Source organism: Apaloderma vittatum, unplaced genomic scaffold (assembly GCF_000703405.1).
Source record: "Apaloderma vittatum isolate BGI_N311 unplaced genomic scaffold, ASM70340v1 scaffold28011, whole genome shotgun sequence".
Taxonomy (NCBI): Eukaryota; Metazoa; Chordata; class Aves; order Trogoniformes; family Trogonidae; genus Apaloderma; species Apaloderma vittatum.
In genome coordinates, this window is record NW_009701268.1 from 5,979 (window position 1) to 20,562 (window position 14,584).

Consider the following 14,584-nt stretch of genomic DNA (forward strand, 5'->3'; position numbering starts at 1 on the left):
ACTGACCACGGAGCCTCCGTGCTGAGGAAGGTGAGGGGAACTGCTCTTCCCTGCGTGGGTTCTGGTTGCTCTTTTGGGAAGGAGGTTGCAGCGCTGGCTAATTCGGGAGGTGCTGCCGTGAGGATGGACATTGGTAATACTGTGCCGTGGTGCTGTCACCCAACGATCCACCACTTTCCTCCTTCCATACATTTCTGCTGCTCTGCCTAGGTCCCACTCACCCCTCTTCCCTCCCCAAACTCTTTTTTTTTTTTCTTTTCTTTCCCCTCCTCCTCCTATCTGGAACCTTCCTGTAAAGATTAAAAAGTAAGAATTGTTAACTCCCTCCAAAAAAGAACAAAAAGGGCCTCGGGGAGCCTGGGCAGCCGAACCCCTGGCGTGGTCGCTGGGGTGCAGCTCCAGCATCCCGCGACTCCTCCAGCCCCTCTGGCTCAGCCCAGACGTCAGCTACAGCTACAGCCCATCCACGTCCCGGGAGTCCTCGCCGTTCGCTTGCTTGCTAAGGATATAGATGGCATTGGCAGTCACCTAGTCTGCCTGTTTGCTTGGATATTTTTCTTTTTTTTTTTTTCTCTTTTTAAATTTTAAAAATTTTTTTAATTTTTTGTCGTCTTCGGTTGGTTTCCTCCACGCGTTTCTGTCAGAGGTAGCGGTGGCGGCGGCTGTTGTTTAGCCCCCATCCACTACGAACACCTCGGGCTGTTTGTGGTTCCGGCGGGTCGCACTACGCCAAGGAGTAGATGGCATTGACTGGGGAGGTGGCTTCTGAGCTCTCGTTGCCTTCGGTCTCCTCTTTGTCCTTCTTCACCGTGTACTGGCCGATAAAGGAGCCGTCCTCGTTAAACTGCCCTTCTCCCCCCTCTCCATAGTCCACCAAGCTGTCATCGCTCTCCTGCTGCTTTATCGTGCCGTCCAAGGAGGTCTGGCTGTTTGGCAGGGGTTTGTTGTCTTCGTCGCTGGGTAGCAGAAGACAGACAGACACGTTAAGGGGTGAGAAAAGGGGCACTTACAACCTTCACCCAAGGTCCGGATATTCAAAAATCAATCCAGTGTGCAAATAGGCTGAGCAGAGCCCACGGGTGCTCTGGCTCTGGGATGACGAGTCGTGGGGTGTGAAGGTGGGCAGGAGCCCCTGCAGCTGGTGCTGGCATCTCTGCAAGCCCAACCTTCATGCTTTTTCTTTTAGATAAAGCATTTTAATACAGATTTCTTTCTTTTAACCTGTATTGGGTACAGGTGATGCTTAGATCAGCCCAACTGGATGTAAATTGTAAATATCCTTTCCTTGTCATCGCTCACAAAACTCTCCCTCTGAGCAGCCTTGGTATAACTTGGTTTAGTGAGGTTTGTTTCCACATTTCCCCGCGATAAAAAAAACAAACACTGGGCTGTTTAGAGAGCTACATGCAATGGGGAGCACTCTCAAAGCACTGCGAGGGGGCATGTATAGGATGCCAAGTTCTGTGCAGCTTCCAAAACTCATGGGAATTTACTTTTCCAAGCTTATTTCTGAGCGTCTAAGCTTGTTTGCTCAATTCTTTATCCTTTTCTCTTTTTCACTAGAAAGATTAAGCCAGGTCACTGAAAAATAAATAGTCTGACCCACAGGAAAAAAAAACAACAATCCAAGCTTAAAACCTTTTAACAAAAAAAAAAAAAAAGGGAAAAAAATGTTTTCTCTCTGGAGGACAAGGGCTGGTATCTCATAAATACAGACAGTGCGTGGAGCATGGAAGGTATAAAAATTTTCTTATCAATTAGACCTTAGCTGATGTTCGATCTTATATCCAGCATGCAAAGGCTGTAATATTCCTAAAGGTATCACCCATGTACCTTCAACATTTGTCCTCCCACCTCCATTCCTGCCTTTTTATTGTTGCCATCTGGGCTTGGGGCTCATCAGACTCACTCCCCAGCACTCTATTCCTTGATTTTTTTCTTAAAACAGGTCCAAGTACTGGGCTCAGACTGTAGCCCTTGACAGTCGGAGTCCCCGGGAAGGCGTTTGTCTCCTCTGGCTGGGGAAGGCATCGACTCCCTCTCAACCCATTTCACTCATGGCATCAGCTCTCTACAGCAGCAGAGGAATTTGGGATCCCGCAGTAACCCCGCAGCTTTCTCACATGTATTTCTTTAAATCAGCGCTTTGCGACTTGAGCGACAGCACCAAACCGATATTTGAGGCTTTGTGTTAACTTGGCATCACAATCAAAAAAAAAAAGACCTTGTTAGCTTTGAAAGCAGATTCCTTCTGGGGAGGAGGAGGAAGAGAAATCAGGGGAATTGCCTGTTAGAAAGCCCAATAAATGCCAAGTAGAGAGTGGCAAAACCCAGATCCCTTGATCTGCTGTATCCTCCCCCAAGGTCTGGGGTTCAGTTAAAGCTGAATCTAGAGCCAGATTTTCTCTCGTGGGGGGGTTGCAGCACTAAACACCCCAGCAATGCATTTCCCGGACCTGCTCCCTGGTTTTACCTCTCTCTGGTGCTATTTATCCTGTTAGTGCATTAAGAGGGCGAAGCAGATACTCATCAGCATCTTGATGCAATATAACCCTGTTAAAATGGATTTCCGTGGGGTTTGCTGATGTGTGCATTAGCGAACCAGAGCACCCAGATGAAAACCATTTGGGAAATGTTGTCCTAAGTTGCATCAATCATCGAGAAGAGAGGGGAGGCTTGAGCTGGAAGGAGGGTTTTTCAGGATTGAGACACAGAATAGGCACATTGTTTAGGATCTAGAGGGCTGGTTTGGTTGTTTTGTTGTTTTTTATTTTGCTCGTGTCCCTCGCCACCATCCCCTGGGTGTCCAGCATCAGGGTGCTGAATGCATTGACGGTATCATCCCCAGATCCAACCCTTGGCTGCTCCTCTGAGAGGGATCAGCTGCTCAAGTGTGGGGCTAGAGGGGTGCTCAGGGGTCCCCCCAGCCCACAGAGCATTTCCAAGCAAGATGTAACTTGCCGGACGTGGGGGTACCCCTGATGCCAGCAGCAGTTAGAGGTATTTTGTTTAATGTGTTAGGTGGAGGCAAGTACATGGGAATAGGGAGGGGAAGGTAGAGTTTCAGCTATAAAGAAATAAATAGCTAGAAGGAAGGAAAATTTTTTTTTAAATAATTAAAAAAAAAAAAGCTAAATGTGCCGGACTTCTGGCAGCACGTGGTCCTACCTTTCAAGAGACCTTCATGGTCCATGTGGATAGACCAGGTGAAAAGGAGAAGAAAGAATGGGAATAAAACAGAGAGAAGCAGAAAGAGCCTGATCAGAGAGAGATATGACGAGGTCTGCATTTACAGGGGCAGTGCTAAAAACCAAAAAAAAACAAAAAAAAAACCATCTGCATTCCTCATGGAGCTAATTGCCTCGTTATACCAAATGGAGCCAGTATAATTGTTCAGAGCTGGATGAGCCTCATTGGCTTCCCCAAGAAAGGTAATCCTGAGCAGCCACGGGTAGCAGCGGGCTCTTGGCCATCGGGCTGTTCCCAAATCTGCGAGCGGCCGTAGGGGACAGCGGTCGCTGCTGGGGACTGACATGCACCAGGACAAGGGCCAAATGAATGGGTCACTGGATTTCCACGACAGAATCGTGCACTGTGTTGTGGTATCTAGTCACAAGCCTGCAGCTCCCCAGGGCTGCTTCGCCAGAGCTCTCCTTCCCTCGCTAGACTCTGTGTCCTCCTCTCCTGGTGTCTGCTGAGATGATGCATTCGGGGCAAGCTGGCACTGCCTGCAGTCTGTAACCTGTGCCACAGGACTATCCTGAACCTGAATTGGAGCCCAGAAACTAAAACCACTCAACTTTCCCTTCCCAGCGGCCAGGGGTTTCCAGCCGACTCCCCCACGTGCAACTTAAACATTTGGTATAATGAGGCACAGTCACTGGCACAGAACGTTGTCCAAGGATAATGGTCTCCTGCTTTGAAAATAAGCTTCTCAGCTTAGCCTCTGCTCAGGAAAACCATTATTCTGTTAGTGGAACAGAAAGATGTGACAGTATCTCTTAATTATAGGCTGCAGAGATTTGAAAGTTGCATGCACAGGGCATTAAGGACGTGAGATATGATGAGAGCATATCAGACATGCTATGTGGAGGTGGGGAGGGAAACCAATGAAGAACTCACGTCAGCTCAATTCCTGTCCTTGCCTGAAATACTAATTGCTATCCTCCTTGAGCCTAGCATCACAATCATTTTGAATCTTAATCAGCCAACAGTGTTTCATATCAGTCCTTCAGGTTCACCTTCCTCTCTGCCTCCTTGAGGGAAGCCTCATATTACTTTTCCCAGGAAACCTGTTGTTCCTGAGAAGGAAAGTTCATGGGTTGTTGGGGCTTTTGTTGGTTTTGTTCTTGTCTGATCAGGATTTTTTTTCTCCTTCTAGTCCAGGGAAAAGCGCGATTGAAAATGTAGAAGAATCAGTTTTCACCCTTCTACCAACCTCTGCCTTTAGCTCGCAACCTTCGGGGAACGGAGCTGTCAATAAAAGTCTGAGGTTCAGCTAAGCAGAAGCTGCTGTGCAGCAGGATGAAGGTTTTCCCCCATTCCTTCCCCTTGCCTGGCAGGCAGTGCCCCTTGGATGGTGCTTGGGCAGGAGAGGCAGCATCGCAGCCCGTCGCGATGCTGCCAGCCATGCCAAGAGCCTGATTTTCCTTCTGTGCAAGGCAAGAGGTCCCTGGCAGTGCAGTTGCCTTGGGAGTGATGGGGGTGAGGAGGTTGTCGCTGCGGCCACCTCAATGGACTCTTGAGGAGCAGGTCTCTGAAGTCAGGGCGTACTGCCAAAAGCATGGCTGTGGAGACCTCACCTGAGGTCCAGGCGACAGAGCTGGGCCTGTGAGGTTTGGTCGGGGGCAGCTCTGGGGTGATGAGATGTTTCAGGCATGCTACGTGGTGTTTGCACCACCCCACAAATCTGGGAACAGAGAGGATCCCTGTCATGACTCAGGGCATTAAGGGGACTTGTTTTGGTCACAGTAAGGACACCATCTGCGTGGTGCAAAGCTCTGGTTCGGGCTTGTATCTGTACAAGGAACACTGCCCACGCTTGTAAAGATGCGTTGGGTCTGGGCAAAGTCTGCAACAGGACCAGGCTGAGCTAATTTCTTCTCTGTTATTCTCCGTGTCCCTGTCAGGAATCCAAAGGGAACATCCCCCGACTGTGACCTGTCCGTGGATTTAACATGATTGCCCTGGCCTGGTTTGCCACCACTAGAAATGACACCAAGTCTCGCAGAGAGGTGAGGAAAGTGTTGTTCAGGACAGTAAAGAGAAAAAAAAAATGACTTATTCTGGATCCTCTGAGGGGAAATTTGTATTCTGTATTGTGCTACCAGAAGACTGGGGAGCTTTGGGCTCAAAACATGCTTTGGAGAAAGCGAGTTGCTACTGAAATAGAGTTACCATGCTCCTAACAATATAAATGTGATTGTATTGAGAGCTGCAGTTGTTTTACTTCCATTTATGTAGTGTGTGCAGGCAGATATATTAATTTTGCTTCCTCTGAAGTCTTTGGCAGAACACGTGTGTCTTGTTCCATCCCTTACTGAATCATAAATAAAATCTTCTTGCCTCCATTTGTAACACTAGGTGTGTTGGTAATGACATGGGGTTTAATTAACCCCTGTTTTGAAGCCAGGAGAAAAATTTGTGCTAGCCTAATTGGGCTTCGATCCAGCTCAGATGGAAAGGCGCACTTTAATTCTTTAGAGAAAAGCACAGCCTGCTGTAGGTGCTCGAAGGATGGGCTGGGTGTGCTGCAATCCATCCCCATCGTCTGTCAAGCATGGGCAATCCAACGAGACCTGACACCCGTACCTGCTCCTGCTCCTTGGGGGCAACCACGAAGAGCAGCACAACTCTGAACGCTGCCTGGCAGGGGAGCAGGCTTGTCCCTTTCTGAAATACTCTGGGAGTAAAAAAACGGATGCTGATGCTCTTCCAAGGGCGACGTTTTGCACAAAAGCCCCTGAGCAGAGGCGGTTTTAGCAGAACCACTGCTAGGCTGTGCTGCAGCCCTTGGAGGGCGTTTCTGTGGGGTTTGCCCTCCAGAAAAGTCTCGACTGGAATGCAGGCAGACCCCAGATCAGTGCTCTTGCATGCTTTAGGGCTGATCCAAATACAACTTTGGGCGTTTCACCCCTGGCTACTCCCTTACGGGTAGGAGAGGGGCTGAGCTACAGGGCGATACACTTGAACTACCCTCAGGCTGCTTCACAGTGAATATTAATCATTTTTTGTATGTGTTCAGAGTGTCATTAAAGTTGATCTGTGCCTGGTGAGAGCTGTGTCCTGAGAGGCCAGAATCCAACCTCTCAGCCTGGACTGATCCTCCCAGGCTAAGCCAGGGAAAGGAGGAGACCTCCGCAGCATCCTCACAGCCTGGTTTACTCTTCCATAGTTTTAGGCAGGGAAACGTTTCCTTTGGTAGGGGGCTTGCAGAGGGAAGGAGGCAGGAGGAGGAAGGTGGGAGCAATAATCTGAGGCTGTGTGGTAGCGCGGCGAGGTCTGTGATGGCTGGGAGCGGGGCTGGTGGGGACACATGCCAGTGGAAACGTACCTGTAGTCGAACGACCCGTCTTCGACATTCTTGTCTTCGGGATTTAGATGCTCGTCTTTATTGTCTCGTACTGTAAACAAGCACAGCCCCAACGCTCACGTTAAAAAGTGGTACAGAAGATAAAACCTTTACAAGACAGCGACAGCAGCTGGCACTGAAGCTGCCTTTGTGAAATCCCTCCGGGGTGAAGTACAGCTTTTTATTCACTCCGTAAAAAACCTGCACCTGGGAGGGCTTGCAAAGGTGCTGCGCTGGGACCAGGGCTCAGGCGCCTCAGGTAGCGCGAGAGGATGGATTAATTGGCGACTGCTCTTAAGCATTGTCTTTGCTTTGCAAAAATTTAATGAGTTTTTTTTTTTTGGTCTGAAAGGATGTTTTTCTAGATGAGGACGAGCAGATTTGCAGAGAGGAGGTTGGGGCGCGCGCAGCAGGAGTGCCCAGCTCCGCAGCCTAAAGCCGGCGCGACAGAGCCCTCACCTGACCTTTAATTAACCAAAATGCTTCCCACGAATAATGGCGTTCCCACTGCAGAGAAAGAAAGCCCTTGTAATCACAAGCATCTATCTGAGAGCAGTAAAATTTGATTAGCCCCCAGAAGCCTGGAGATGTTTAAACCATGAGCAGGAACGATTGCCCTGCAACGCTCTTACCTGGGTATTTCCCGCCTCTGCTCCTCTTAATGAAGCAGACGATCAGCAGAATAAGGACGAGGAGAGCTATGGCACACATCAGCCCGATGAACCAACCCTGTGTCGCGATGTCCACGTGATTCTTGGTATAAGCTGGGAGGAAAATCGAAAGAAAAGGAAAAAAAAGCTACAAGGGACAGACCAGAACCATGGAGGGGAATAGATGAACAGTAAGGCACAGTCCACTGGTTTAGAAATTATCTGTGGTTGCATGTCTAGGTGTGTATTGACCAGGTTATCCGAGACTGTAGCACAGGGATCTGTGATAAATGTTTATTATTATATTATTTCTTCTGTGGCAGTCAGCTCGACATTTTAGCAGGAGCTACAAACAGCAGAGAGTCCCAACACAAAGTAAAACCGAGCCCAGACCGGTGAGAAAGGCACCTTGCAAATAATGGCAAAAGCAGCTGGGTAACAGATTTAATCTGTCATTCGCTGTGTCTGAAAACTGCCCTGGGGGCGAGGAGCCCTGAAGGAACCGTGCCTGAGGGAACCCAACGAGGCTGAGTTGGATCCAGGGGGTCGCTGAGCCCTGACGGGATCGTGAGAAATCCCCCGGATCCTGCAGGTCAGCCCTGCCCGGGCTGTGCAGGCAGCAGGCAGCTGCCCGGCGGCCACCGCTACCGGCGTCCCGCTGCCTGTGGGTGGTCACTGGGGGTCCCCAGGGCTGGGAGGGGTCTCGGGGAAGCCCACCAAGACTTGGCCGATGCCCGAGCAAGGAGATGCTCTGACTGGGAAGTCTTCTCCTGGGGGAAGCTCCTTCTACCTCCAGCACCCTTACGAGGCTACTGAATATTAATCGGATTAATACCAAGCAAGGAGGTGTCTTGCTCTGGCTCCTAACGGCCGTGTCCTTGCCTCATGTGCTCTGCCTTCTTGTTTGCATCTCCCACGCGCAGTCAGACAGACAAATCCGTGTCCTATAAATAGCAACAAGCTGCCATTTTCTGGCTCTCATTGACACGTGCTTCATATTCAGCAAGACAGAGCAGAGGAGAAAATAACCTTCAGCACGGCGCAGGGGGGGCTAAATTTAACCGGACTGCAGGCACAGACAGAGATAGGTATTCCTGGCAGGAGCCCGGGAGATCCGAGCTGGATGGGATCGAATTGGGATTTAGCAGGGCAGGGCAGGACAGTGCAGCGAGCATCCTTCCGTGGTGCCCATGTGATAAAAAAAAATCAAAAAAGAGATGGTGCTTACAAAGAAAGCCTAAAGGATAGCCCCCTCCATTAGTGAACTCTGAATGAAAGGCTCTCGGAAAAGAGAAAATTACTTCAAAACCAGGTTGAATTGGTGAAGTTCCCTAACCCGCACCATTTCAGGGATGTGCATGCTTATTCCATCAAAACTGAGCCAGGGAGAAGAGGTGGTTGCCTTAGGATGAAATCGAAGCCACATTGTCTGTTGGCAATTGCAGCCAAACCACGACAAGAAATTCAGATAAAAGAGGAGAACGACGAGGAAGAATAGCATTTGCTAACAAAATTACGCCAGACCCTGAACACTCTGGGGAAGCCGGGTGGAAGTAGCTGCCAACTGGTTCCTTTGGCTCCTTTGGGTTGCTTTTCCCTCTAATTCTGCCACATTTAGTATTTATCTTTAGCACAACCTGAGTCACACGTAGCCCTCGAAGACACCCTTTTTATAATGGAGGAAATGAGATTATAACAGAGTGGAGCTGAGAACTGGATTCGATTAGCCAAGTGCTTGGGGAGGAAAGGGGAAGAAAGGTTGACTGGAGAGCTTTGAAATGGAAAAAAGATTCTATTAGCGGTCCTGGTGGGATGGGGTTTCTACAGAAGCTAAAGGAGAAACAAGGGGGTCTTGAAAGCACGAAATGCCAGAGCAGCCCGAGAGGTGGGTTGGTGCCACCGTGCAGGTTTGGGGCTGAGTTTTATGGGGAGGGAGGACTCTGAGCACGGGGTCCCTGGGGGATCTTGCAGCAGGATCGTGGCCGAGGTAGAGGTATGATTGCCATCCTTCCCAAAAAAGCAACACGTGACGACAAAATTATAGTCACAGCAATCTTGCGTTTAGAGTAAACGAGTGACTGTCATTGCAGCAGTGAGGAACAGAGGATTAACTACATGGCTGTCAGAGAGGGTGTTTTGATTTGCTTTAATGTAAGGCCAGCGTCAAGGGGAAATAGTGGAAGGCAGCTGTGCCACTGAGCAGATATTGATTTGAAATGCAACTGCAGTGACTTTTTTTTTTCTTTAAATTTATTATAATCTTGTGGCAGAAAGCATGTTACCTAACAGTCACAGTTCATGTGCCAATAGCAAAGCTATTTTCATCTTTCTTTGTAAAACAGACTCTTGGGTATGGGAAGTCTTGCTACCTCCAGCCTTGCATGATCCTCTTCCCAGTGTCTGTATAGGCTGGGGAAAATACTTTAAGTTTTTATTAATTATTTTTTAAAAAAAATTTAGCAGACCTCTTTGTATTAAGCTATGTTTGTACTTGCTCTTGGGTTACTGAGCTGCCAGCTAATCAGAAGCAAGGCAGGAAGGCAGTGTCCTGCACACCGTGTGGGTGGACTACTTATTTATCCACCCTCCAACTGAAGAAACCTTTAGAACAGCTATTTGCAAAACAGTAAAAACCAAAACCCACTAAAAAAACCCACACAAACGGCAGGTTGTTTTTTTTTTCCTGTTTTGTCAAAAGCATTCCTGATGGCATATGATTGTCAGCGGGGGCTGAACGCTTGTGTCAGCAGTATCCAGCCAGCAAAGAAATGGATCCGCAGCGTTTCTGCATGCGGGGATGGTGATGGCTCCGTGCATCCCACAGGGATAGGGCTCGGGTCACCCATCAGCAACTATCCCAGGGACAAAGGTGGCCCCATCCTGTAGGATAATATCAGTAGGAACCCCTCAATTACAGAAAATAGACATGCCAGCATCAATCAGCCAAGGATATTGCTTTTTTTCCCCCGCCCTCTTTCTAATGATTCCCTGCCCCTTGCAGGGGGCTGCCCCCTCTCCCCCCAGATCTCCAAGTGCGTGAAAAGCCAGTGAAAAAAAAAGAAAAGAGGCGGGTCCGGTTTGGGAAACGGTCATCCAGAAAGAACGGCTGCGCGGTATGGGTTGGGGATGTGATATCTGAGGTTATTTCTGAGCCAGGGGAGAGCCCAGGAGCAGAAACAAACTTGGGGATGGGACATTGGAGCCGTACCAGAGGGAGTTTGAGTTGAAAAAATCAGCTTTTTTGTTGTCCAGGGTCAGAATCAGCCTCTGCAGGACTGGCAGCCCCAGGACTCGAAACCTGCAAAGGTTTTGCGTGTCTGCGAGCCGAGTCCTGCCAGAGCCAAGCTGCGAAAGCTCCCCAGGCAAGGCAGTCGCACCGCACGTGCAGCTGTGGAGCGATGGGGGAAAAACCCCGGCGAAAATAAATCCTTTTTGGAAAACACGGCAAAGCCGAGCGTGTACCGGGGCTGCCGTGCTGTGGATTTTGCCAGCTCGTGGGGTGACGGAGCAGCTTGAGGAGGCACCTCAGGCCTCAGCGCGGGGCAGAGGCAGGACAGAGCCAAGGTCAGCGCTCGCTGGTTATTTCCCAGTGTTGGGCAGCATCAGGGATGCAGAGATACCAGCAGTTGCCATCTGTCCCTGTGTCATCTTAGCACGTCAGAGAATTACTTGGCGGAGTTACCGCTTGCTAAATTTTTGGGCACCGACTCAGATGTGCAGAGGGGGTGTGGGGAGAGCTGCTGCCCCCGGCTTCCCCCTGCATCCCTCCCTCGCTGTGAATCACGTTTTCCTTTGGCGCTTCTCGGCAAAGAGACCGGTAAACGCGTAAGCTTCCCATTACACGGCTGGATCCGAGCGAAATAATTTTAGTTCTTTAAAAATCACAGCCTCTACCTACTACATCTGTCAGTGTGGGCTGCTCCAGTGTTTCTTGCTTCTTGGTTTTTTCAGCTCAGCATTTAGACCCGCGCTTTGACAGGCGCTGTGCATGGATTCCTATGGCAAAACCCCCGGGTGAATACAAAGGAAGTTATGGCTGTTTTGATTTGCTCAAACTCATTGAGTGTGAAAGGTGACGTTTTATAAATGCATAAAGCCTGATTCAACACCTGGGGAAGTCAATAAGGGTATTTTTTCTGGCATTCAACGGGCAGTGTAGGAAGCCCTTAATTAGAAATCTGTAAAAACCACTCGGGTGCTAAGCCCAGAAAATTGCTTGTGCAATTAAATGCCAAGTTGCCAGAGGAAACATACCTGGAGGGCGGAAAACCCGAGGCAGGTGCCCCGTGGGTCTTCTGCAAACACCGCGTTCCCCCTCGCGCTCCTGCCCCTTGCCTGCATCCCATCGCCAGTTTCTGCCCCTCTTGCCAGAACCTGGGGCCAGACGCGTGCACGCTCGCCGGGGCCAAAGCAACCACCACGAGGGCTTCAAGCAGAGCCGCATCGCAACACAAGCGTGTTCTTTCCCCCCCCCACCTCCTTAAAGACCCTTCAAAAGGATCCTTGTCCCCTCCTCGGGGCTCTCCGTGGAGCCAACCTCCCGGCGATGCTGGGATGGGGGGGAGCTTTTTCAAACGAGGGCAGAGATCAAGGGGAAGGGAGGGGTGGATGCGGATTGTTCCATGCAGCCGTGGTCAAACCACCTCCCGCCACCACGCGAAATGACGTCGGCGGTGATGGATGTGACATGCCTCGGTAAACGCACCCCTGCTGAAGCCCGGCTCACCTGAGCTGGTGGTAAATGTTATGTACGAGTGTTCGCTGGGGCTAGACCATGTGGGGAACACCCACAGCTTGTACATCATTCCCGGCGTCAGATTCGCCAGCTGCACAGAGGAAGGGGTCTGAGCTTTAACAGGGATAGATTTCTCTGTCTTGTTACCTGAGAAACAGAAACCGCACATCAAACCCAGCCGCAGGAGGCTCGGAGAGATTACCCTGTTGACACTGCAGGCAACGCATTACGCTATCCCTAACCGCTGAGCAGAAATAACACAGCTTGATGGTCAAGGAGCTATTGATGCCTTCGTGACTATTACTCACTGAGAATAGAAGAAAATCGGTGATGCAGGTGTGGGCTTTGCTGTGCCCCTGCTTGCCATACTGGAAAAAATATACTGGGAGCTATTCAGATCTCTCCCTACTTTTAAGCCCTGCTGGGTCCTTTATCAGCCCAGCCTCAGGTCTGGATATTTGTGTATTTACTACAAAAGATCTGAAATTTGCCTGGTCCTGCTCAGCTGGATGAGGGAGCTACAGCACTCAGTAAAAGGCCAGTTCTGGTGCTTTTAGGAGTGGTGCTTGTACACCAGTTTTGCTGGTAGGTTAAGGAGGCTTTGAATGGGCTGGAAGTTGCATTAAACATGGTGTGAGGCTCCTAGCCCCAGTGGGCTGCTTTTGGGGCTGAGAGATGTTTAGCCCTCCAGCTCGAGGAGGGATGCTCAGGGGCTCTGTCCTGTTCTTTGCACCGTGTCAAGAATCATTTGCCAATGAGCTTAATGCTGAGCATTAACCCACTGAAAGAAAGCATTAAACCACTAAGAAAGCTGCCACAGGACTTTGATTTGTAGCTCTGGAGGTGTTGGATCTCCCAGTTCAGCAGCGCTGTGGGGCAGCATAAACATATCTTTGAGGCCGAAAAGCCTCAAAGCTTACTTGCTGCTTACTTCAAACACCACCAGAAAGGAAGGAGAGTCATGGCTATTTGGCAAGGGTTGAAATCCCTGAGATTTCCTCCCTCTTGGCCAGATCCTGACCAGGCATCGCTGCTCCTGAGCATAGACATGGCACGTGGCCATCGCCTAGCTGGTTTATTTAAATGCCAATTTAAGGCTGGCATACAAGATGATGTGAGGGCTGAAATGGCTCGGAAATAGTCAGGGATAAGCAGTAGTCATCACTGCCTATCTATAAAAAAAAGCAACCAACAACATGTAAACATCTCTCTAAGCAGGTACTAAAACCAGAGATACTGGCTTTGAGTTTTCAGACCAAGTACATAGCCTTACAATTTTAAGAGACAACTATATCCGATATAACAGGAGGTTTGGGATCATAGATGATTCTGCCAGCTCCAAATTCGAGCAGCCCATCTTCAAAGGTGTTTAAAACTGTTCTCCAATTTACATAGAGTTTGTTTTCCATTAGATTTTTTTTTTCACCTTTCATACATGTATATTTAAAGCTCTTTATATTGTGATCACACAGAGTCCAGCTCAATGTACAGCTCACAAACAGAGAGCCTTGCTCATCTGCATTTCATAAACATCTCGTGGCTGTCAGTGCAAGGGATCACTTGTGCATCACTGGGGTTAGCTCTAAGCTTTCTCCTCTCCCATCCTCCACAGAGCATCGCTGCACACACAGTAATTAACAGCAACTAATAAGTTGCAGCCGTGGGAGCTGGCAGGATCCCTAATGGCATCACCACCCTGTAGAGTCCCCACGCGATCTGATGCTTACTGGTGATATACTTAACCACAAAGTCAGTTCCTGCAGAGTAATTGTGGCTCCAGGTGATGTTTGCCCAGTTACTATTAGCCATAGCTCTTATGTCCCATATGGACGATCCATTGGTGGCTGGTGGACAGGTTAGAAGAGGAGTTAGTATTTTGGATTACACATGAATCGAGACCTCACCTAGCATCTGGCGTTGGTAAAACCTTACAGAATCATTCCTGGTGTTAATGCTTTGATATTAAAAGCGTTAATTTGTTCTTTTCACAAACTTGAATCTTTTGGGGGAAGTTTGGTAGCAGAAGCTCATTGTGTCACCGGTGCTTAAGTCTGACTGCGCTCAGCTTATCTTTGGAGTCTGAAGGCTTCTGTGGCACATCCCTGAGGATTTCAGGGTCATCAGGGAAATCTCCTGACTAAACTCGTGCCCAGACGTGCATGAGTGCACACGGACTCCCTGCCACAACCCAGAAGGAAAGGCTGGGAGAGAATATTGTCATGTTACTGGGTCTAGAGACAGCCAGTGGGGCAATGAAGTCACTCGTTTCTGATTTTGAAGTTAAGGGTTGTCGACGTTGCTTTGGAGAGCGGATGAACTTCATTTCTAGGGAAGTGGAGCTAATCCACTAGTTTAGTGTGTGCTGAAGTGACGTCAGGTAACTTACACATTAGTTTTCTTCTTGCTATACTTAGTTCGGAGCGCAGCTCGGGTTTTGGTTTGCCAAAACACAGATTAATGACTGCAGTCCCTGGGTCGAGGCCAGCAACACGACTTTTAGGAAATCGCGAGGACCTGATGCTGTGGGGTCGGGGACGTGACCCAGAAGTCCCTGTAGGAACACAGCCTGGGCTGCCACGCGCTGCCCTGTCTGCCCGCATTACGGCTCAGCCGCTTCCCTCCCGTCCC

The 14,584-nt window shown here is 49.4% G+C and overlaps 1 protein-coding gene across 1 annotated transcript in view; it reads right to left on the bottom strand.

Annotated features, from left to right (window-relative positions):
* Window positions 1–724: 724 nt before the first annotated feature.
* Window positions 725–14,584, bottom strand: part of NFASC (neurofascin) — a 49,219-nt gene continuing 35,359 nt past the window's right edge. The window contains exons 26-29 of the mRNA XM_009879098.1: window positions 7,204–7,335; window positions 6,554–6,623; window positions 3,169–3,180; window positions 725–956 (exon numbers count right to left, since the gene is read on the bottom strand). Coding sequence (XP_009877400.1) covers window positions 725–956; window positions 3,169–3,180; window positions 6,554–6,623; window positions 7,204–7,335 — 446 coding nt within the window. The remainder of the gene's footprint in view (window positions 957–3,168; window positions 3,181–6,553; window positions 6,624–7,203; window positions 7,336–14,584) is intronic.